At 53.6% G+C, this 24,786-nt stretch overlaps 1 protein-coding gene and 1 long non-coding RNA gene across 3 annotated transcripts in view; one reads left to right on the top strand and one right to left on the bottom strand.

The window, feature by feature from the left end:
- Window positions 1-935: 935 nt before the first annotated feature.
- LOC113604394 (uncharacterized) lies at window positions 936-11,030 on the bottom strand. Its single transcript, XR_003426316.2, has 2 exons — window positions 10,835-11,030; window positions 936-1,320 (listed from the first exon to the last, which is right to left on the bottom strand). It is a non-coding gene; the product is annotated as an uncharacterized LOC113604394 (long non-coding RNA).
- Window positions 11,031-11,279: 249 nt separating this feature from the next.
- ZC3H18 (zinc finger CCCH-type containing 18) overlaps window positions 11,280-24,786 on the top strand; it is a 58,744-nt gene continuing 45,237 nt past the window's right edge. Inside the window, exons 1-2 of one of the 2 annotated variants that reach the window (XM_027076399.2) lie at window positions 11,280-11,467; window positions 18,415-18,974. In XM_027076399.2, the coding sequence (XP_026932200.1) occupies window positions 18,429-18,974 (546 nt within the window). In that variant the 5' untranslated portion in view covers window positions 11,280-11,467; window positions 18,415-18,428. The remainder of the gene's footprint in view (window positions 11,468-18,414; window positions 18,975-24,786) is intronic. The other variant, XM_027076400.2, reaches the window with a different exon arrangement.

Raw genomic sequence — 24,786 nt, 5'->3', positions numbered from 1 at the left:
TGGAGAGGAAGGAACAACAGGCTCAGTGAGCGCAGCCTGCAGCTCATTTCAGAACGGGGACTGTGGCTTGGGAGGGGGAATGGCTGGGTCAGGGGCAGGACTAGAGCCCAAGTCTGGGGACTCCGGGAGGCAGGGGTGCTGCCGTGTGCCCCATGGGGGGCATGGCTACCACACCTCTTGGCTAGCCCTCGGGAGGAGAGCCCAAAGGGACCCCTCAGCTGGCCCAGGAAGCAGGACTCCCAGACTGTTTCCCCCACATGGCCAGGGGCCTGGCTTTTCTGAGACACTTAAAATACAGATTTCGGAGGCGCCTGGGTGGCTCAGCTGGTTGATTGTCCGACATCAGCTCAGGTCATAATCTCACAGTTTGAGTTCGAGCCCCACGTCGGGCTCCACGCTGACAGCTCAGAGCCTGGAGCCTGTTTTGGATTCTGTGTCTCCTTCTCTCTCTGCCCCTCCCCTGCTCATGCTCTGTGTCTCTCTCTCAAAATTAAATAAACATTTAAAAAACATTTTAAAGGCACCTGGGTGGCTCAGTCGGTTTAGCACCAACTTCAGTTCAGGTCACGATCTCACGGGTTTGGGCCCCGCATCGGGCTCTGTGCTGACAGCTCAGAGCCTGGAGCCTGCTTCAGATTCTGTATCTCTCTCTGTGTCCCTCCTCTGCTCGCACTGTGTCTCTCACAAATAAATGTTAAAATTTTTTTTTAAATTTTAAATGCAGATTTCAGGGGGCACCTGGCTGGCTTAGTCGGTACAGCATGCGACTCTTGATCTCGGGGTCGTGGGTTGTAGGGGTGACAGGCACACACCTCAGAACCAAGGAGGGACCCTGTTAGTGTGTGTATTCCTGGCCACCGAATTGAATGACCAGCAGCAGTGCCCTTGAATGTGTTTTAACAGTCCTCTCCTCCAGAAAGTCCGATGACCCCTAGTGACTTTCCCTTTTTTATTTTTTCATTTTGAAACATAACATACACATGAAAAGGTGCACCAAACATAAATTACTGGTTGGATCAATAAAGTGATCGTGTAGGTAACCACTACCCCTGCCCTCCCTATGCAGATAGCCACCACTTCTCTGGCTTACAGCCCCAAATGCCATCCTTCATCTTGCCTGCCCGGGACCTTTCTATAACCAGAAGTAAACCACGCATAATTATTTGTGTGCTGCCTCTTCCCAGCATCACGCTGAGAGATCCATCCCCGCCGAGTGTGACTGTGGCTCATCCGTTTCCACTGCTGTGTAACGTTCTGCCCTAGGATTCTCTGCAATATGTCCGTGCGTGACAGGCTGTCGATGGACTTCTGGGTGGTTTCCTGTTTGGGGGAATCACAGACGACACAGCTAGACGCTTCTGCACTCAGGCTGAGTGGCATTTTCATCAACATGGCTCCAAAACTGTGATTTCCAGGACCTGGCTGAACTCGGGACCACAGAGATGAGTGGAGAGGGGAGAGGGCTGACGGGGAGGGGAAAGGGTGGCAGGAGACACCCATACGTGGCAGGCCTGGTCCCTCCTGCTTCTAAGCATGGCACCCCAGCTCTCCACTGGGGCTGCCGGAACGTCTGGGAAGGCTCTGACCCCGTGAGCCCCGGTCACATGGCAGGCTCATTGTTCCCAGACGCAGAGCCTGTCTCCCGCCATCCCTGCTGCTGCCTCCTCCAGCGGCGGGCCACACCTCTCCTGCCCTCCTCCAGGGAGACCCACCCGAGATTTCAGCCCATGGACAGCTCCAGGCGCTGTCCTCCCTTGCTGGTGCTGAAACCACCTGCAGCCTTATCCTGCGTCCTTCCAGACGGAACCAGAGGCACGGTGACCTCAGGAGAGAACGGAATCAAATGGTGTGGAAGGCGGCAACACACCCATCTACACCAAGGCCCGTGGAAGTGAAATCGGACATCCAGACAGGGAGAGCGGCTCGCCCAAATCACGCAGTTAACACTAGTAAATGAAATCGGCGCAAACAGCTAAGACTCGTGACCACTCACCACACCCCATGAGCTGTGCTAAGTGTGTGCAGAGTGTCTCGGTCGGCCCTATGGAGCAGGACACCCTTCACAGCGGAGAAGCAGTAGAGCTGGGACAAGAACCTATATCTTCAGCCTCACGCCGGTCCTTTCCTCTACTCCACTCCCCTTGCCCCTGATCCTGGGGAGTCCTCCCTCTGTCTAGGATAGGAAAGACACCACCAGAGCAGCAACAGCTCCAACACCCAGAACGTGTGCAGAGAGTGCTTTCACTCTGCCTTGAATTCTCCCACCACTGGCTCGCCCGCACTGTAGACAGACCACGTTTGCAGACGTTTGCATCTCCACCCTCTGTGTGTCCCAGGAAGCCGGCCGCCAGCAGCCTCCCACTACCCACAGCAAAAAAGCCTCCAGGGGCATCTCCTGGGGTCACATAGCAGTTACATAGCTTTTGTTTGTAATAAGACAACTCGCTGACAACTTAAATATCCATTCAGTCCGGAAAGAACTTGATGCTGTGTTCCCACATCAGACTAACGGGCTGTCAAGACCGATGTCGTAGGAAGTACCAGTTGGCATGGAAAGGTGCTCACAACAGAGTGAGTGGAAGAGCATCTGTAAATAACCGGTGAGCATCGTCTCCTATTCTCAAATGTGTTCATACCTAACAGCAGCCATCTGCCGGGAGCATACCAGGGGCCAGGCACTGGGCACAGCCCATGGCACATTGTAGCTGTCACAAGCACCCCCCTATGGTGACAACTGTTATTGTCACCGTTTTTCAGAAGAGAAAGCAGAGCGTCAGAAGGCGAGCTAGTGGAGGGCAGAGTGGACATATGAACCCAAACCCATCCCTCTACAAAGTAGGTGTCCTCAGCCACAGCGCTGGGCAGCCACTCCCACCCCCGAGGCTCTGGACACGCCTGGATCCTGTCACATACCAGGGCCCAAATCGCCTTATTTATCTGTCTGTATCTATAAAGGTGGGTTTGTTCTGTAATTTAGAAAAAAATGACAAGAAATGTTTGCCCTTTTCATGACAACCCTCCTACATTTGGTCCCGAGGAGCAGGGCAGGGTGTGGGCAGGAAAGGCCACTTTGCAGGGATTGGAGGTGAGCCACAGTGAGACTTCTAGAATGTCACCTCTAAGTCCTCAGACTTAGGGACTTGGCAATCAGTGAAAACATCTAGCTGGGGGTGGGGACTCAGGGAAGGAGGGGTTCCAAATGTGAGTTGCAGATGGCACATCCCAGGGCATGCCCCATGGGCCCTGAGGAGGGAAGGTGTGTCTGAGTGAGCCCCCAAAGAAACAAACAGGTGTTCAGCTGGTATGCATCAGTGCGGCTACCTCGGCCACTAAATAGCCACGTGACTCCCATACTAATGTCAATATGTCAATAACCAAGGGCCCTCTACCTCAGCCGACTGGACCCTCCTTGGAAACTTCCGGACCTCTTCCATGGCCCAGGAACCAAAAGGTTAATGTCTGGCACCACAGCTGTGACCCTTCTGGCGGTGGAAAGCCATGCTGTCTGGTGCTAATCCTGGGTGTTTGGCAGTGGGTTTTGCTGATGGTAGGAGGTGCTCATAGAAGTTGGGGCGACGTTTGTGCAACGGAAGATGGGACAAGGCTGCTGGCATAGAGATGTAGGCAGGCTGGTGCCAGAAGGAGGAAAAGTCACATTCAGGTGGTACACTCATCAAGGGCTGGGGGCCTCATGGGTGCAGACCCCAGGTCCCAGGTGCGAGGGAGCATCTGTGGCCTTGGCTCTCTGGAACTGGGCTGCGAAGACAGTCGCTTCATTATCGTGCACACTTGAGGGCCCGCCGGGCTCCTCTGGGTGGTTCCTCCGTGCCTGATGACGGTGGGACAGCGGTCGTCTGGTCTCCTGGCTGGTGCCTCGCAAGGAGGACTGGCAGGCTGGGGTTGGCTGGGACAGCAGAGCCCTGCCCTCCGTGCCATCTCGGGGCCTCTGCCTCTGCATGCGGCCACTCCAGCAGCGAAGCTGGACGTCCTACAATAGCTCAGGGCCCCCAAGAGCACAGATGTGGGCTCCAGGCCTTCCCAGCACACCTTGCCTTTCCCTCCCCCGCCAGCCCAAGCCGTGGTGGGCCAGCCCAGATGGTGGGGCTGCTCCAGAGCACGAGTCCCAGCGGGCAGGGCTCCTTGGGGCCATCTTGGAGACCGGCGACCATAGCCCCCTTGTTTTCCGGAAAGGGTTTCACTGACAACTGGGATGGAGAAAGCCACTGGCTGGCTTCCGGCATGGAACAAGGGTGCCGTGCCCACACCGCCACTGTGGGAAGAAGTCCTGGCCCTTGGTAAAGGCTTCGAGTTGGGAACCAAACTGACATCTGTTCATGCAATCATTCGTTCATTTCTTCACTCGTTCAGCCACACCAGGGAGGAGCGGGCTGCAGCCACGGCTCAGCTGGGTCTGAGGTTGTCCCATGATGTCTCAAGGGAGGAAAGGGAAACAGCTGGGTGGGGTCAGTGCCGGGCACCCCTCGGGAGTCTGGGACAAAGCCTGGAGAGGACAGGGGTCCCCCAGGAGTCAGGCCCCCCGGCAGTGGAGACTTGATCTCTCTCGCTCCCACACCGTGTCTGCGTAGGGGCTGTGACGGGAGGGTGGGGTCCCCACCCAGAACCAGCGGCCCTTCCTGCAAGCTGCGTCCACAGTTGTCTCGCAGAAGTGAATTCCAAATACAGAAAAAAGCCCCCCAAAATTTGTGTGCTCCATTAATGTTCCAGTGAAGCCAGAGGAAGAGCTTCTAAACGAAGATGAAAGGAAATGTGTGTGGGGGTGCAAGCGTGCGAGCGCCCCTCCCCATGTGGGAATAGACAGCGTTTGAATATCCAGGAGCCTGAGGCCCGTCCTGCCTTCCGGCATCATCCACATGGCAGCCCAAGAATGAGAAGGGCTGAGGGGCTCTGGCAGGGGGAGCTGCACCCCCCCCAACTCCCTTCCCACATCCCGTCCCCAGGCGTGCAGAACACCTGGGTTGGCGTGCCCTCTGGTGGCAGCTTGAGAAAACAGAAGAGGCTCATGCGGGCATTGCCACCTTGAAGTGTGAAAGTCCAGTGTTGCAGCTCCCCTCTCCCCCCCACCGCCCGCCAACAACGGTCAAAGCCGGACGTACACATGCACGTACTGATATGCGCGCATATATACGTTTGGAGGGCAGCCAACGCTGGCAGCCGTGGGGCTATGACCTTGAGCAAAGAGAAACAACAAAGTGAACCCTGCGTGCACCCTGCGGCGGGGTGGGGGGGACAGACGGCAGCAAGCGCGGCCTTACTGAGCTGAGGAGACAGGGTCTAAACCATCTGGAGCTTGAGGGGAAGGCCTGGAGAAGGAGCCCAGAATCCTGAGCGTGAACCCCTCAGGCCACGGCTGCCCCCTGGGCTGTCTGGACTGGGGGAGAGTGTGCCAACCGGCAGAGAAGGGCAGTGAGCGGGCGTTCAGCAGCAGCGTGGCAGCGGGAGCGACAGGTTGTAGATCAAGCCCATGGACACTGAGTCGGGCAGACGGTCCTCTGAGCGCGCAGGGGCTCCACTCAGGAGTACGAGCCACACTCCAGGAAACAAACCAGCCCTTGCGAAACCCAGCAGCAACGCTTAATTAACAGGGCCCGGGGATCCGCTGAACCCGCTCGCCCAGAAGGCCTCACCCTCCCTGGGAGCGCATAAGGCCACCCCAGCACCCCACAAAAATTTATTCACCATGTCCAACATCAAATAAAAAGTACAAGGCATGCTATAAAAGGGGACCAGATCACCGAAAATCAAGAGGAAAAGCAACAGAGCCATCCACAGGTGACTAGGTGTAGGAGCCGTCAGATGAGGTTTTAAAATCACTGACATGCGGCACCTGCGTGGCTCAGTCGGTTAAGCGTCCGACTTCACCTCGGGTCATGATCTCATGGTTCGTGAGTTCGAGCCCTGCGTCGGGTTCTGTGCGGACAGCTTAGAGCCTGGAGCCTGCTTCGGAGTCTGTGTCTCCCTCTCCCTCTGTACCCTTCCCCTGCTTGTGCTCGCTGGCGCTCTCTCTCTCTCTCTCTCTCTCTCAAAAATAAATATTTAAAATCACCAACGTGAAGCTCTCTTCATGTCGCCCCCCTGCTCACGAGGGCACGTGGCTTCCTCCTCCCTCTTCAAAGGGGCAGTCAATGCCCTTTGTGGAAGCAGCTTCACCTGCACAGATATTAGAGGCATACACTTGACGTTCACATACTGCAATGTTTAACAATTACAATATTATACATATTGTACACTATTGCAAACAGCTGTAGACTGTTTTTTCTGTTTCTGTTTTTTTCCCTTGTTTTTTTTGGTGATTACTGAGAAATCTTCTGTATCCTTGTTCGTGTCTCCCAGAGGCCACGGGCAAGAGCGCCACAGTCCCGTGGTTCTTGCCCTCCAGGGGCATCGGATCCCCAGGCCTGTGGAAGGGCAGCCTGCCAGCCCCACTGCCAGAGTTCCTGATGCAGCAGCTTGGAGCAGGGCCTGAGAATGTGCATTCCTCTTTTAAAGAGAAAACATAATGATAACGATGATGAAAATATAATGATGCATAATATTAGCCTTGGAGCAGGGAAGGCTTTTTTTCCAAGCTTTTCAATTTTAATTCCAGTACAGTTAACACACAGCATCATATTAGTTGCAGGTGCACAATACAGATTCAACAATCCCATACATTACACAGTGCTCATCATAAGTGAACTCTTTAATTCCCATAACCTGTTTCACCCATCCCCCCCCTCCCGGCCCCCCCCCCCCCCCCGGTCTGGTAACTATCAGTTTGTTCTCTATGGTTGAGTCTGTTCCTTGGTTTGTCCCTTTTTTCCCCCTTTGTTCCTTTGCTTTCTTTCTTAAATTCCACGTGTAAGTGAAATAATACGGTATTCATCTTTCTCTGACTGGCTCATTTCACTTAGTCTTTTTTTAAAATTTTTTTAATGTTTATTTATTTTGGGGAGAGAGACAGAGCCCGACAGAGCAGGGGAGGGGCAGAGAGAGAGGGAGACACAGAATCTGAAGCAGGATCCAGGCTCCGGGCTGACAGCACAGAGCCCGATGCGAGGCTCAAACTCACGAGCTGTGAGATCGTGACCTGAGCCCAAGTCAGACGCTCAACCGGCTCCCCACATCTCACTTAGTCTTGAGTGCTTCTCATTTTTTTTAAAAATGTTTTTGAGACAGAGAGAGACAGAGCATGAGCAGGGGAGGGGCAGAGAGAGGGAGACACAGAATCCAAAGCAGGCTCCGGGCTCTGAGCTGTCAGCACAGAGCCCAATGCGGGGCTTGAACCCACAGACTGTGAGATCATGACCTGAGCCGAAGTCGGATGCTTAACCGACTGAGCCACCCAGGTGCCCCAAGTGCTTCTCATTTAAAAAATTTTTAAATTTTATTTAAATCCAAGTAAGTTAACATATAACGTAATAATTTTAGGAGTAGAATTTAGTGATTCAACGCTTACATATAACACCCAGTGCTCATCCCAACAAGTGCCCTCCTTAATGCCCATCCCCCATCTAGCCCATCCCCCACCCCCCCATCAACCCTGTTTGTTCTCTGTATTTAAGAGTCTTCTGTGGTTTGCCTCCTTCTCTGTTTTTATCTTATTTTTGCCTCCCTTCCCTTGTGTTCCTGTTTCTTAAATTCCACCTGTGTGAAATCACATTTACCTTTCTCTACTTTGCTTAGCATCATATACTCTAGTTCCATCCACGTTGTTGCAAATGGCAAGATTTCATTCCTTTTGATCACTGAATAGTTTTCCATTTTATATATAAATATATATAGAGAGAATATATATCTAGAATATAATATATATAGAGAATAGATATATATTCTATATATCAGTCAGTGGACATTTGGGCTCTTTCCATACTTTGTTGTCGATAGCGCTGCCGTAAACACTGGGGTGCGTGTGCCCCTTCGAAACAGCACACCTGTATCCCTTGGATAAATGCCTAGTCGTGCAATTGCTGGGTCGGAGGGTAGTTCCAGTTTTAACGTTTTGAGGAACGTCCACGCTGTTTCCCAGAGCGGCTGCACCAGTGTGCATTCCCACCAACGGTGCAAGAGGGTTCCCCTTTCTCCACAACCTCGTCATCGTCTGTTGTTTCCCGAGTGGTTGATTTTGGCCGAGACCGTGCGTTCCTAACACGTCCCGTGTTGCTGCCGCCCAATGACTCCGCTTTGGGCCGCCCGCCTAGGGTCGTGTTTTTGGCCACAGAGCACTGCTCCCAATATGCCTGCCGTTCTCCAAAGTGGTTGTAGCCCAAAAGAGAGACCACCACGCTTGAGAGGTTCAAACCCAGTGACCTCAGGGCACTGTCCCAGCTCAGTGGTGGCAGCGCTCTCATGCGGTTAAGTAGTGTTAATGCAAGCCCGTTGGCTTTGACTGACCCGATGGCCCCGGCCAGATGGGATCACGTGTGTTGGCGCACTGAACGTGGCGGGAGAGTGCCTGCCAGTCAGGGTCAGAGGGGCTGCTAGTGACGCTGACTCCAAATGACCCGGGTGGATAAGACAGATGTTTATGTTTCTCTTGCAGAACAGTCACACCCAGAGTAACTTCACCTGGAGACACCTCCTTTGTGATGTCACAGAACGCCTGGGATCTGCGGTCCACCTGCCGGGGTGAAACCCCAGCTGTGCGCCCCTACCCCTTCTACCTCCTCAACTATAAAAAACAGATCACGGGGGCGGCGGGGGGGTGCCTCCCCAGGATCTCACGACAATGCCCAGCACAAGGCCTGCCGTGAGGGAAGAGCTCTGCGAACCGACGACCGTGTGTGCCCGTCACCGCACTCCCTCTTCCTTCTCTCGGGAGGGGGCGGCAGGTGTGAACAGCCCCACTTTATAGAGCAGGGAAACTGAGGCTCACAGGGACACTGTTCATATGCAGGGCCTCGGGCTCAAAGCACAGAGGTGCCGTGGTGTTTACATTCAGAGACGCCCGGGTTCTGATCCCACCTCAGCCATTTTCTGTCTTTCTAGATGCTGCTCCCCCAACACACACCCCCACCCCGGATGCTGCAAACGCTGTGATTAGCGACTCGTGCCTGACCAGGAGCTCATAGCTGTGCTGCGTAGACAGTCAAGGTTCTGGGAGAAGGTCCATCATCAACGAGGCCTGAAGAATGATCAACGCTAGGCGGGGAGACGTAGGAGCAGCGTCCCAGGCAGCAAGAATGACACGTGTAAACACCTGGTGGCACAGGAAGTGTGCCGCAAATTGAGGGCAAAGAAGGAACACACATGCTGGTGGGACAGGCTGGGCAGGTCACGGGGCGGGGACAGCACGCCCAAGGGTTCAGGTCTGATCTGGGGACAGGGGGAGCTGCCGGAGGGGCCTCAGGCTGGAGCAGTGAGATTATAGGCAGGTGACTCTTGGTGTCCAGGAGAGGATGGGGGCAGGGCACAGTGACAACCAGGGAATCAGGTCTGGAGTTGCAACATTAATCCTGGCAGGTGGTGACGGTGGTTGGAGAAAAGGGAGGGTGGTTGGAGATTCATTGAGGAGGTAGAATCGTGGACAGAGTCCACGGTTCTGGAGGCTGGCAGCCCAAGAACAGGGAGCTGGTGTGGTCAGGTTCCAGTGAAAGCCCTCTTCCAGGGTTGCAGATGCCACCTTCTTGTGCCCTCCCGTGGCGGCTGGAGGAGGAGACAGAGAACTCTTTGCTCTCTCTTCTTAAAAAGGCTACATTCCTTTATGTGGCTCAGTAATATTCTACTGGACGGATAGACCCTATCTACCTATCATTACTTGATGAACACACAGGTAGTTTCCCCTCGTGGCTGTTGTGAATAAAGCTGTTACCAACATCCATTCGTGTACAGATGTCTGTGTGCACAGGTTTCATTTCTCTTGGCTCAGCAACCTGGGAGTGGCATTGCTGGGTGATATGGTAACTCGTTTCTTCCCTGGCTCATTTGTTCAGATGACATGGGGCAAACATCTATGAGTTCACGCAACTTCACGGCGTGCCAGACTTATTTGCGGCTGAACAGTGGCAGACTGCACCAAGGAGGAGCTCCTAGTATTTATTGCAAATTTTCTGGAGGGGGAAGATGGCTGAATGAAGGCCTGCTCTGCTTAGCACATCCCCAAACCCTTAATTACACCCAGAACCCACTACATAATCTGCAGGACCCAGCGCAAAAGGAAAATTGGTTCCCTTGTCGGCAAACGATTAAAACTTCTAAGGCCAAGACAGCCGGGCATTCAACCAAGCCCAGGACCTTCCTCTCCAAAACGGAAAGTGCCTTCAGAGGGGGGAGCATGGGACTCTTGATCTGGAGGTTCTGAGTTTGAACCCCACCTTGGGGGTTGAGGTCACTTAAAAATAAAATCTTAGGGGCGCCTGGGAGGTTCAGTCAGTTGCGCTTCCAACTTCAACTCAGGTCACGATCTTGTGGTTCGTGGGTTCTAGCCCTTCATCAGGCTCTGTGCTGACAGCTCAAGGTCTGGATCCTGCTTTGGATTGTGTCTCCCTCTCCCTCTGCCCCTTCACCGTTCACACCCTTTCAAAAAAAATTAATAAATTAAATTTTTTGTTTAAAAAGTGCTGTGTTTGGCCCTCTGCAGGGTGGCCCCACCCCGAGGGGCTGTGCCCACAGCTGGTGAGCTGCCAAAATGCTCCAGGTGCCACGTGACGTCCTTCTGATACACTGATCATTCTAGTAATAGGGAGAGCTGTTTATTCCCACGGAAATGAAGTTGTTAAGCTCTGATATTTAATCTCAGTATCTGAGAAATGATTAATCTCTGCGTTGAGCTGATTATTTTTACGAAACCGGAATCGGTTACAATTTTTAAGCTTTGACATTTAAACTCAATACTCACAAAGGATCAATTCTGTGTTGAGTCGCTTACACTCCATGAACATAAGCGGTGCAGTCCGACGGAAGCCGCGAAAACTGTCGGGGCTCTGCCGTTTCAGCTCAGTGCGGGAAACACGAGTAACTTTGCGCTGGGCGCGCACATCCGCGTGGCGGGAGCTCACGGGTCCGCGGGAAGAGGGCGAGGCCGCCGGGCGGGAACCAGCAGCGCGGGGCGTCACGTGACCGCGCGGCGCGGCCAGCTCGCCCCGCCCCTCGCAGGCGTGGTCGGGCGGCCGGCCGCGCGTGGACTCGGAGACACGCCCCAGGGCGGGGGCTTGGGCGGCGCCTGCGCCGTGGCAGGCTCAGGCAGGCGCGCGCCGCGGGGGTGGGGCCGCGCGGAGGCGGCCGCGCGGAGGCCGGAAGGAAGCGGGTGGAGGGCGGGGCGAGGGAGGGAAGCCCGCCGGCCCGCAGGACGACCGTCGCGGCCTGATGACGTCGCACAATGGCCGGCCCCCGCGGGTAGTGGAGCCCGTTTGTTCCGCCCGCGTCGCGCCTCAAGCCGGAGCCTGTGAGGAGCGGAAGGGCCGAGGGACGTCTTCCCCGCGCCGCCCCGACGCCAGCGGAGCCGTGGCCCCCTCCCCGCCCTCGCGCTGAGGTAAGTGTCGGCGGCGGCGGCGGGGAGGCCGGGCCGGCGGGGAGGAGGCCGAGGCGGCCGGGCGGGGAGCGTGGCGGCGGCGCGGAGCAGAGGCCCGGGAGCTCCGGCGCCGCCGCCTCCGGGGAGCGCTCCGGGCTGCGTCCCCGGCCGAGCGTGGCTCTCGGGCCCTGGGAAGGGGTCCCTGAAACACACACGATCCCGCGTTCAGTCCGCTGCGAGCCGGCCCACGGGGCCCTGGAACCCACTCAGACCCCGAACTCCCCGCGGCCGCCTGTGCGCCCAGCGGTGGAGTTGATACTCCCGAAGCTGTCATTTCTCTTCCGGGACATTCGCGTGGCACATGTTTGCCGCCCACAGCAGGAGTAGCGGGGGGAGGCACGCAGGTTCGCCCAGCGGAGGAGGCCAGCCAAGACCGGGGATGGGCTCTTCGGGAACTTTGAGCTCTCTGGAGCCTCCCGGAACTTGCTCCCTCGGCTTCACGGTGCACAGGTTGGATGTTTTGGCTGTGCCCCAACGCGCGCGCCACTCTTAGGAACAAACTTAACTCCTTAAGTTAGGAGCCCGGAGGATGCCCAGTCCTTTGGAAAAACTCACTTCCAGCCTTGCATCTGCTGAAAGTTAAGTTTTGTCGAATACTTTGTGACAGCTAATTTGCCGAGTAGTGTGGCCGATCATTTTAAGAGAGCGCTGTTCAACAAAGTCTTTGGCAGGAGTGGGGCAGTCTTCTGATCCGTTTGGGGAAAATGGAAGGGGGTGCTTGGCATCTGTAGTACTGTCTGGGGGCAGAGCAGCGGCTCATCATTTCTTCTTTGAGACTCACCTCCCCTGTTGCCTGTGGATGGGAGTCTTGGCCCGAGAATTTTACAGCCTGAGCACGCGTGTGGAGCGCAGCCAGCTCTGTGTCCCAAAGGCTGGAACTCCTCCCTGGTTTGGGGTGGGAAATGCTCACATGTTGTAAGAAAGCTCGGTGGATTCCTTTCAGAGAGCAAACAGGTAGGCTGTGGCCTTGCTCGTGTTTGAGAAGGTTTTTTTACTTTTTCACAGCTACAGATCATCTCAAGGTGAGTGCTTCTTTCCTGAGGAGTTTTTGGTGCTCAGGCTTAGTCCGTTTGGGGGCGGTGTCTGTCACCAGTCTTGACATCCTTCCTTTAGATGTTGTGAACCTGTGACGTTTTGAATCAGGATTGTAACTGGATGTACCAGAACTTAGACCTTCAAATAGGGATTGCTCTATTAAAAGTTACCTTCTTGAAAGGTTACGCTTGTATTTCACGGGTGCTCCTTTGCCACAGCCTCCTGAGAACTCTTGTTTTGGCCGTAAGTACCTGCGTCGGGTGAGAAAATGAGTCCCATTCGATAGTCGTACCCAGCATTTAACCAGAAGTCCTCTTACGTGGCTTAGTCGCTCCTCTCCTGGGTTTCCTGCGATCTCTCGAGTGACCTACCTTGAGAGCACGAGCGTCTGCGGCCACTAGAGCGTGAGAAGAAAAGGTCCCAAACGTCACTCAAAAAGAGAAGTTCCCAAAACGTTCTGCACTTTAGCGTTGCTATTGGAATCCGTGTGCAGCCCTCCAGAGCGGCTGCTGGGTGATGAGACACCACTCACTGCACGTCTGAGTTCTGGCATCGTCTTCTAAAAATGAGCGCTTGTTTCCAGTTTCTGGTATGCAACAGGTAGTTTATCAAGTAACAAGATGTTGTCATTTAGCCAACAAGCGTTTATCAAGTGTGACCTGCCCAAAGCAGCCTGCAGTGGAAACACGGTGATGGATGGACACTTGTCATTCGGTTCTCGGGGCAAGTGCACCATCTTGGGAGTCAAAGGTTCTAAACTTTGCCAAGAATCCTCGGTTACAGGGTGATTGTGTGAGAAGAGCCGAGTAAAAACTCCGAGCCCAGGAGTTGGTGAAGACGTGGCAAGAGGACACCCCATGTCACTGTCTGCATCCGTAGGCTGCGTGTTCTTCCTGGCATGTGGCCCGGGGTGTGCACTCACATGGCTGCCATGCCGAGTTCGTCTCCAAACAGGACATAGGTGCCCCGAGAGACGGTGAGCCTGCCCAGCACGGGGCCTGGAAGGCAAGCCTTCTTCTGACCCCCGGTGACACTTCTCTTCCGGGCAGCAGCGTGTGACTCGGGTTGTTTCTAATAGGCAGGTTCTTTGGCGTGTTTTTCTGTGCAGCGTGTTCACCTGTGAGCAGCCTCATACCGTAAAATCCCAAGGGGTTCCCCAGGTAAAGACGAGAGGCGACTCCTCAGGAAATTATCAGGGCCTTCTAAGGGGGATCGTGCGTCCCAGTGTGCCTAGGACAGCACCTCCTAATGGCTGTTGTAATTGTTCATAGTGCCCCCCCTTCAGTCTCAACCGTGACCCCGTTTAGACAGTAGAGTATGTGGAGCCGTGCTACTCGGTGCCAGCTGTCTGCTGAGCTTGGGGAGTAGAGAGGTGAGTCTGAACCCTCCTCAGGTACTCCATGTAGGGTGGGGGCGGGGCCCGCCGACAGACTTGGCAGACCAACAGTTGTGGACGGCGTGGTAAGTACGGATTTGGAACACGGTAACGTACAGTGTACTTAAGGCAACAGCTCTTAATCTGGGGACAGCGGATGGACCCCAGGGGGTCTTGAACTCCCTAAAGTGGAAGATACGTTGCACATATTCTCGCTTTTCTAGGGACACGAGCCCTCCCTGCTCTCCTAAAGGCTAAGCCCCACTACCAGAGAACACTGGGCTGCCCCCAAAGGGGCGGACTTTTTACTCCGCTCTTCTCGCACGGTCACCTGTAACTGAGGATTCTTGGCAAAGTTTAGAACCTTTGACTCCCAAGATGGTGCACTTGCCCAGAGTGGCAGGTGCACTGGACTGAACCCCTAGTGGCGGGTGCACAGGGCCTTAGGTAGCCCTGCTGCCTTCTGGTCAGCTCTGAAAACTGCCTTTGAGAGTCAGGAAGTTAGCTTTGTGTCCTTGGAATGTTGAATTGATTTCCATAATTTACACCGTGGGGGGGTGTGCACGCAATAAGGACTTCTTAAAGTGACTTTCCTGCCACAGTGGTCCAGCGTCTCCAGATGGTAATCTGAGTCTGCATTGCTCACGAGGCCAGTATAACGGTGTGCACCTTTGCGGGTTCTTTTCTTGGATTTCTGTTTAGCTTATGTGCCTAAGATTCAAACTGCAGACGAGCTTAAGATGACTGGTGTCACAAGTTGGATCTTTATATGTTCATAACGGGTTTTTAACTAATGGACTACGTAAGTGGTATGTTAATATACGAAAATGTGGTTTTGTAGGAGGGCTAAGAAGTTATAGATGGATCAGCACAAAGCCTTAAGAGGGAGAAAATAAAAACAGGCAGACTCTACTGGTTCAGTAGCAGGCCCCAGTTTATGTGTAGGTTCTGTTCCCCCAAAAAAATCAGTTTGGAACTCAGGTCCCATTTCCTATGGAAACAGTGGCAAAATGTAGGGGTGGGTTCCTCGGCGGGTAGCACGCGCTCACGCAGAGTACGGGGCTCTGTAATTGACCACACACTCCGGGTGCAGTCTGACTTGTGGTCCCTAGATACCCACTCAGTGGCCATGCGGTCTAGGTCTCCTTATCTGTGACAGAGAACATGGTTTATTTGGAAGGCTGACAGGGATTGGTCAGGTGCCTGACACGGGGGGAAGGGGGGGGGTCATCTCTCAGCAGGCGGTGGTGGCTGTCAGCTTCATTGCAGAGTTGTTTCAGTGATACAGTCTTGAATCGAGTAGACAGCTGTTTGTTGGATGAAACCATGAATGAATTAACTCCTAAGAGCTCGCAGAGACTGGAAGTGTGTCTGACGGGTGATAGGAGTCTGGTTCTTAGAAGTTGGGGAGTACCTTTACTTCTCGCCAGTTCAGTTCAGATTCAAATGTGTGGAGCCTCTGTCAGGCACATGATCAGGCTTTAGCTCATCTGATTGTTACAATCTTGCAAAATAGATACTCTTGTCCCTATATTTCAGATGCAGAGACACACCGAGGTGTGGCCCAAGGTGTGCCCAAGGTCCCGACTCTAGGAAGCTGGGGTCCAGGTCTAACACAGAGGCCACACTGTTGCACTGGGTGTCCCATTAAGATGCAGCCCCCCAGCGGGTAAACTGCCCACTTTTTGCATTAGTTCGGGTATTTGAAGTTAGGTACTGTGTTTCTTCCATTTATTACTCTAGGATTTGATTTCAAGTTCCCAGAGTATAAAAGGCAGTCTGATTGGATCTAATCATGACAGCGAGACCAAAGTGCAAACCGGTTTGCATATGAGCCCCAGGAAAGAGCTGTTACCAGGTTAGGAGAGTTCGTGGCTGTGAACAGGATAGTATGTTGCGAGGCCAGTGGCGGGCTTGGAAGGTATTTTCTGCAGCCTGTCAGTTGTGTGATTTTTAATCTAGTTTGAGGGGATATTTAATTTTAGATAACAGTCGATTGATTTAAGTGGGAAGTCATTTTGTTTTCTGGGGTTGCCATCGCACTATAAAATGTGAAAATCAAAATTTGTCAGGTTTCCGGTAAGGGCGTCTGAGGCTCAGTAACCAGCTCCGTGTGACCGGCTGCCCACAGGGCACAGGTCTAGATTCAGCAGCTGCCCCGTGTGGAGAGGTGTCTTGTATGTAGCGTAAGAAGATCTGTGCGGAGATGGGCATAGGACTCCTGCACAAAGGAAAAGCTTACTGTCCACCAAGAAAGGGGAAGGGGCCCCGAGTGCTTGTTGCAACCTGGCCCTGTCTGACCGCTGAGCGTGGAAAGGCCTTAGCTTTCAGGCACCTCGCTTATCTCACGGGGGGCAGTAGGCGTGCTGTCTGGGGCAGGGGGGCCTACTTGATATTCAGCAGGGTCCACCATTTGAGGACTGACTTTTAAAAAATTCTCCCCAATAGTCCCCAGTCCTACCTCTGGATAGTACAGTTAGGAAGACTGAAAAGTGAATCATGCTCAAAACTGTGGCTATGAATGGATGATCAGGTTTGTAAATTTCTATTACCGGTGGTCATTTGGTTGATTTATAAAGTGGCAAATTTTAGGTGATTTGTCCTAACGTGTGCTCAATTATAATAATTTCCATTAACTGCAAAAACAGTGTTTCTAACTATCAATTAGGGTACCAGCTCTTGGTATGCATCTTTAAACACAGGTTCTCCTTTCAAAAGTATAAATTTGAAAGATACGTGTTTAATTATTAGTTATATAAATGCATAAGATAATTTTATATATCTTGTTTTTGAGAGAGAGCGCACTAGAGCACGAGTGGAGGAGGGGCTGAGAGAGTGGGGGACAGAGGATCCAAAGCAGGCTCTGTGCTGACAGCCAGCAGGCTGATGCAGGTGCTCAAACCCGTGAACCGTGAGATCACGACCTGAGCCAAAGTCAGACACTTAACTGACTGAGCCACACAGGCGCCCCAATAATTTTCTGTATTTATTGAGGTATGCAATCATATGTGTGTGCTTCCAGTACCAAATATCAAGTAGCATGATTGTGACATACATCATCTTAAATAATAACTTTGAAGACTCAGGTGAACGTTGAGCCCTTCGCCATTCCTGCTGTTGCAACAGTGACTCACTCCAGGTTGCGCTGGTGAGTGGTGTTGGTTTCCCGCACATACACTCCGGTCCCACTGTGTGCAGTCTCCAAAATGGAACAGGGACGCCTGAGGGCTCAGTCGGTTGAGCATCCGACTTCAGCTGAGGTCATGACCTCACGGTCTGTGGGTTCGAGCCCCGCGTCGGGCTCTGGAGCTCAGAGCCTGGAGCCTGCTTCGGATTCTGTGTCTCCCTCCCTCTCTCTCTCTCTCTCTCTGCCCCTCCCCTGCTCATGCTCTGTCTCTCTCAAAAATAAACAAACAATAAAAAAATTTTTTTAAGGAAGAAATGGAACAGTATACTGTCTATGGGCATCAAGGTTGGAAAACCAAAAAATATACACTTTATTATTAAATCCAGATTGGTAAAAATAAAAGTGAGATCTTCTGAAATGACAGTCTTTTTACACGTGAAACTACTCAAACACGTAAGATTTTCTGCAAGAGTCCTTTTCCGTGATACACCTGTGTCAGGGCAGCGAAATCACAGGGTGCATGAGTGAGGGCCACCTTCGGAGCATCTGGTGGTGGCTCCAACATACAGGTCTCTGAGTAGGCCCCGGGTCTGCATTTTTTTTTTTTATTTTTTTAACATTTATTCATTTTTGAGAGTGAGAGAGAGCGTGAGCAGGGGAGGGGCAGAGAGAGAGAGAGAGAGAGGGAGACACAGAATCCGAAGCAGGCTCCAGGCTCCAAGCTGTCAGCACGGAGCCCGACGCGGGGCTCAAACTCACAGACCATGAGATCATGACCTGAGCTGAAGCTGGACGCTCAACCGACAGCCACCCAGGCGCCCCCAGGTCTGCATTTATAAAGCTTGTCCTGAGTGATCCTTTGGGACAGTCAGGGCCATGCTTCCAGAAGCACGTTCGGGAACAGGAGCTAGCCCATGACCTGGGGACTCCCAAGGCCGGCCAAGGTTTCTGCTTCAGACCCTTGAGGGGTGCCTTCGGTTCTGCTGTCTCGTTCGGTCGTGCAACTTTTCTTGAATTTCAGTTCTTACTCTAAGAATTGAAAAAGCTGTCCCTTGCAACAGCTATCTTATTACTTTGTTTACTGGGTTGCACTTGTGACAAGAACACCAGGTCTCTGCCAGATTGCCGCAGATGTGAGGCGCTCACCCCCCAGCTTAGTACGTGCAGCCTGGTGGAGACCCCGTGGGTGGTGCTGGCCTCCCAGCCTCCCTGCCGGCGCAGCCAGCAGCAGTGGTCTGTGAACGGGGGCCTGGGGTCTGGAGGTCAGCCTGATCCTGCCGGTCAGGACCGAGCGTGGGCCCGGGAGAACCAGGGCAGGTTTGCTTTCCGTTTTGCTAAGTGCTGTGCACCTGCGATCTTTTTCTTTTGCAGAATTGTGGGTACCGATGGATGTGGCCGAGAGCCCTGAACGGGACCCTCGCTCTCCAGAGGACGAAGAGGAGGAACAGCAGAGGCTTTCGGACGATGACATTCTGAGGGAGAGCGGGTCTGATCAGGACTTCGGCGGAGCTGGGGGGAGGGCTTCCGATCTGGAGGATGAAGACCACGCCGCCCCAGGACTGAGCCAGGAGGAGGAGGAGAGTCACTCTGACGAGGAGGACCAGGACCCAAGCAGAGGCCCCGCGAGCCCCCCTCGCGGGGAGGAAGAGCGCGCGAGCGACCTGAGGGACGAGGCCTCGTCGGTCACCAGGGACCTGGACGAGCATGAGTTAGACTACGATGAGGAGGTCCCCGAGGAGCCGGCCCCTGCCGGGCAGGAGGACGAGGCCGAGAAGGCTGGCGCCGAGGATGACGAGGAGAAGGGGGACGGGGCTCCTGGGGATGAGGGGGCCGCGGGTGCTCACGGCCTGGAAGACAAGGAGCCCCTGGAGACCGCCAAGGAGAAGAGCAAGGAGGACGATGACGGGGAGCTGGACGACGGGGAGCTGGATGTGAGTGGCGGGGCTGGCGGGGCTGGCAGGCGGAGGGAGGAGGCGGGGTGTGGGGAAGTCATGACCACTCTGGGAGCCGTCACCGTGGTAACCCAGGAGTGCCAGACCCGAAGAGGATCAGGCTAGGCCCAGAGAGCTTGGGCCTGCCGGTCAGCAGCTGGCACAAGTCCTGTGGACGCCCCCCCACCCGCCACCGTCTGCTGCTTTGGTGGGAGGGCAGACAGACGCCCGACCCCGATTGTTTCCTTGAGTTCTAGGTTTGTGTGACAAGACATCGTTTCTCTCTCTGCTATCTTCAAATAATATTTGAGTTCACATTCAACTAAGACCATTGTGGATTCTCAGTTCCTGTTAGGTTCTTGAGACTGTTGGGCTCCAGAAGCTTCCTTCCAGTTTTGTCTGTTCTTTCAGGCCTTTTAATCTTTTTCCCCCAGCCCATCCTCTGAGGGTCCTGGCTGGAAGTGTCCCTGAAGGGGCCCTTAGGAATGGATAACAGGTGCATCCGAACATGCCAGCTTTTGATCAAGCCATCACACTTGGTTACAATTTATTTAAATAATTTGACTTTCAGGTTAAGGAGAAGGCATTGCTGACATACTATCTCAGACACGGATAGGCTGGGTTTTCATGATGCATAATCCTGCTGAAAGGACTTTAATCGTGATCTATCTCTCTAAGTTTTTTCTTTAAGTTCCAGTTGGTGAACGTGCAGCGTGGTGTTAGTTTCAGCGTTCGGTACAGTCATCCAGCATTTCCCTACATCACCCGGTGCTCAGCACACCATGCGCCTCCTTGATCCCCATCGCCCGTTTCCCCCATCTCCAGCCCCCCTCCCCCCGGGAACCGTCAGCGTCCCCATCCCTTTGCTCTTTTGTTTTGTTTCTTAAATTCCACATACGAGCGAGATCATATGGTATTTGTCTTTCTCTGACTTATCTCACTCAGCATAATACACTCTAGTTCCATCCACATTGTTGCAAATGGCAAGGTTTCACTCTTTGATGGCTGAATGGTATTCCATCGTGTATTACACTCTATCTCCTTTATCCATTCATCAGTCGATGGGCACTAGAGCTGCCTACACAGTTTATCGTAAATATGCCGCAATAAACATGGGGTGCGCGTACCCCTTTGAATGAGTGTTTTTGTATTTTGAGGGTAGGTACTTACTAGTGGGATTACTGGGCTATAGGGTAGTTAGATCTGTTTGTTTTTTTTTTTTTTTTTGATGTTTATTTTTGAGACAGAGAGAGACAGAGCATGAATGGGGGAGGGTCAGAGAGAGAGGGAGACACAGAATCCGAGGCAGGCTCCAGGCTCTGAGCGGTCAGCACAGAGCCTGACGCGGGGCTCGAATTCACGGACCGCGAGATCATGACCTGAGCCGAAGTCGGACGCTCAACCGACTGAGCCACCTGGGCGCCCCTAGTTAGACCTGTTTCTAACTGTTTGAGGAAGCTCCACGCTGTTCTCCAGAGCGGCTGCACCAGTTTACGTTCCCACCATCTGAGCAAGAGGGTTCCCATTTCTCCACATCCTCGCCCACACCTGTTGTTTCTTGTGTTGTTGATGTTAGCCATCCTGACAGGTGTGAGGTGGTATCTCAGTATGGTTTTGATTTGTATTTCCTTGACGTGAGTGATGTTGAGCATCTTTTCATGTGTTTGTGAGCCACCTGGATGTCTTCTTTGGAGAAGTGTCTGTTCGTGTCTTCTGCCCATTTCTTCAGTGGATTATTTTCTTGGTGTTGAGTTTTTTAAGTTGTTTTGCTTTATTTGTGTTTTGAGAGAGAGAGAGAAAGTGTGCGCGTGCCAGCAAGGGAGAATCCCAGGCGGGCACCATGCCTGGTGCGGAGCCCATCTCTGTGACCGTGAGATCACGACCTGAGCCAAAACCAAGAGGTGGGCGCTCAACCGACTGAGCCACCCAGGCGCCCCATAAATTTTATTTATTTAAGTAATCTGCACACCCCATGTGGGGCTTGAGCTCACGGCCCTGAGATCAAGAGTCACACACCCTCTTCCTACTAGGACAGACATCCCTGTAAGTTCTTTATAGATTTTGGATACCAGCCCTTTATCCAATACGTCATTTGCAAATGTCTTTTCCCACTGCGTAGGGTGCCTTTTAGTTTTGTTGATTGTTCTCTTTGGTGTGCAGAAGCTTTTTATTTTGATGTCATCCCAATAGTTTATTTTTGCTTTTGTTTCCCTTAGAAGACACATCTAGAAAAATGTTCCTATGGCCAATGTCACAGAAATTGCTGCCTGTGCTCTCTTCTAGGGTTTCTGTGGGTTCAGGTCTCACATTTAGGTCTTTCATCTGTTTTGAGCGTGTTTGGTCTGTGGTGTAAGAAAGTGGCCCTGTTTCCCTTTGCATGTCACTGTCCAGTTTTCCCATCACCATTTGTTGAAGAGACTTTCTTTTTCCCACAGCATGTTCTTGTGTCTTTTGTAATCATGATCTTTAAAAAGTTGAGCTTTGGGGAGAAAGAGCCTGAAGTCCTACCGAGTAATGCTTTTACTCAAAGGAGTCGAGAGAGGGACAGAGCACATTGAAATAAGCAGGGGGGGGTGGGGGAAGGGGAGGTACCCCAGGGGAGGCGACGCTGCTTGTCTGGGAGTCATTACAGTGGAAGGTGTGTGGAATCTGTCAGAAATGTTCTGGGTTGGAGGAGGGAAAAGGTTGCTGCTTAAATACCTAACCGTAGTCCTCGGTAAGCACCACACCTCCTTAGGTGCCCATTCCGTCTTCACCTGTGCTGGTAGGCCGTGGTTGTGCCGGGTTTTAAACATTGCTTATCTATCTAACTTAGGCTCGTAAGAACAGAACTTGGTGGGGACGCGATGTATGTGGTTACAAGCTCTGAATTTTAGCTCTTTTCTTGCAGCTCTGCTAATAACCTTTGCTTTGCTTAAAGGGTATTGTCAGGGTATGATTATGCAGGCGTCCTTGGGTTTCCCAGCCATGCTGCCTTTCCGGTTTTGGAAAACGTACCTCTGCAACAGGCCTGTCCAAGGGAAGAGAGGTCTTGAAACCCGAGTTAATCCATTTGGGTGAAATTTTAGGCAGAAGATGAAGTTCTTGGCCGAGGCGCCTGTGGGTGTGGTTGTCAGTGTTGCAGAGCGAAAAGCGCCCTGTCTTTGTTCTGTCCTGAGAAGATGACGAGGGAGGGGCTGATTACCAGGCATGGCCCAGGGGTCCTTGGCGGCCCATTCCCACTCAGAGAGGGCCAGTTGCGAGTTCTTCCTGCTTCAACTGTTGAACGAGTCTTAGGGGGAAGTTCAGCTCCTTTCCTACCTTTCCATGATCGTATGGGCCAAGTGTCTCCCTGCGGGTCCCGGACGGCCGTGGTGTCATCGCACCAGTGGGCTTGCCGGCTGCCCTTAGATGTGGTGGTGCGGGACCTTGGGTTGAACCGAGGCAGCCCTGGAAAATGCCCGTCGTCTGGAGTTTGGCTGGTTGCCCTAGAAAAAGCACGTAGAATAGAAGCCCAATTTGGCTTTCTTGCCCCTGGAGATCCTGAGGTTGGCCGGCTGGCTGGCTTGCCCTCCGCACACCCTCCCACGAGGGGCCCCAGCCTAGGTGGAAACAGCGCGCTGAGGAGACCGGGCGATGGCTTTGTTCGGCCACGCGGAAGCCGTCTCCTTCCCACACCACGGACGGTGCCTCTGGGTCACCGCGCCGCAGGGACGTGACGGGGCAGAGCAGGACTCATGCCCCGCTTGGAGACAGACCTCCGCAAGCGGAGGGCAGGCCCAGTGAATGGTGACAGGCGCACACGCGGCCTCTTCGAGCGCCTCTGCTGGGTTCCTGCCCTTTCCGTGTCCGGCTGCGCCCCGCCCTGTAACTGGCAGCTTAAGTGTCGCTTCCTCTCCGTGGGCTCTGCCTCCTCCCCCGACCGTTATCCCTGGCTGAGGACGTCGTTGTATTTGCACAGTCTGAATTTACGGGGTCATTCCCCCTCCCCCGCCTCCGGAAATATACGTCCCCTGAGTCCAGAAGCTGCCTGGCCGGCTCGTCTGTGTCTCGCCAGAACTGGCCTGTTGTGGGCAGCCCCTAACTGCCTTCTGAGCAGAGAGGTGAAACCCCCGTTACTTTGGGGTACGTGTCATTGAAATGTATAGTGGCAGCGGGCAGAAGGAAGGTCTGCCCCGGAGAGCCGTTGGCACGGGGCGGCTCCTGTACTGGGTGTCGGTGACCAGCCCTGCCTGAGCCCAGTTGGTAGGACCCGGTGTGGACGAGCGTCGGCCTGTCTGGGAGCAGCTGCTCCTGGCCTCCTCCTCCTGCTCTTGTCCTGGTCCCAGCCCTCCGTCACTCCCCGCTGGCTCCCCGCTGCAGCGTTGTCCCCACCAAGATGCCGCGCTGGCGTTCCTGTGCCGTATCCCCTCCCTCTCCCAGGCCCGGGTCTCTGATGGAGGGGGAACCAGAGGTACGCGCTTGGGTCTGGAAACAGCCTGCCTTCGCTGGTCCTTTGGCTTGGTCCCCTTTAGTCAACCCTTGCAAAGTCGCCTCTGGCCTCACGGAAAGCGTCCATCCCAGAGGGGTGTTTTTCCCCACTGCTTACAAGCCCTCTCATATCACAAGTGAACCACCTGGATGTTTTGTGAGCAGGAGATGCGTGGTTTGGCTTCTACCTCGAGAATCTGCATTCGCCGTCACCCCTAAGGGTCCCCATACCCAGCAGGCTCCCTGTCCAGAGGCCCCTCCCGCACACCTGCCACCTCCTCCCTGCAGCCCTCCTGGCCTTGAATTGCCAGAACAGCTGAGTGGGAGAGTCTACAAGCCAAGTGCTTTTCTCGTCTTCGTGATGCCTTGTCCTGCCTTTTCTCCTCTCTTAGATGTCCAGTCACTGGGACTCATGACTTGATATGCGGAGGAGTAAGCCCTTAAACTTTTTTTGCCTAAACCACACAATTTGTGCCCAAGATCTTGAATTACCTTTATACGTGTTTGGTGTGCTCCCAAAATACCTTTCAGATGCAGATATGTTTCTGGAAATGCTGCTTTGCTCCTGTGGTAGGGGTGGGATTTTGCATACGGGCACCCTGGCTTGTTTGTGGAGTGGAGGCTGAGGGTCCCCGATGGCCAGTCCCTGGGGAGCCTTATTTCATATTGAATCAGCAGTCTCTTACTTGCTCCGGAAGCCACACTTAACCCCGGCCCTACCTGTGGCTCTGTCTCTGCCTGGGCGTCTCTCAAAAGAGTGGGTGGAGCCCGCAGAAATGGACCCCTCTGTGTGAGGTTCCTTCCTCTTGCACCTGCCGAGTCTGGCCGTGACCATTCCTTCCATCAGGGTTCGAGGAGCACTCAGATTTGTGGGTCTTCGATTTGCCTTTCCTCTTGGGTCCTCTTGGGTCCTCCCCTCTTGGGTGTGTCCGTCCTTCCTTCTGCTCATGTATTTGTTTCTGGGTTTGTATCTTACCTGCCATTTGGTTAATAGAATTTGGTGTCATCCATGTGGAAAAGGGTGGGCTATGTGTTTTGTTCCAAACCTGCTTTTGTCGATCGCTCTCACACTGGCAGTGTGGCCTTTCAGACCGCGGGACAGCAGCCACATCCCGTCCCCAGTGGACAGTCCACGGCGCTCCTCTCGGGCCCCCACATGTACAAAAATCCTTTGAAATGTTTTCTTGGCAGGTGGTATTTTATATTTTCTCATTTAAATCTACCTGTTCCTTTTATATCTAGGTACATAGTATCTCCTACGAAAGGTCTCCCTCTGGTGGCTCAGGGTTTTCACTCTGCAGGGGCCCCGCTCTCCTCTGCTGTGTGGCCTCGCAGAAGCCCAGGAAGCAGCTGCCTGCCCCGC

This window comes from Acinonyx jubatus, chromosome E2 (assembly GCF_027475565.1).
Source record: "Acinonyx jubatus isolate Ajub_Pintada_27869175 chromosome E2, VMU_Ajub_asm_v1.0, whole genome shotgun sequence".
Lineage (NCBI taxonomy): Eukaryota > Metazoa > Chordata > Mammalia > Carnivora > Felidae > Acinonyx > Acinonyx jubatus.
Note: the sequence above shows the minus strand (reverse complement) of the source record. Positions and strands in the feature narration are given on the sequence as shown.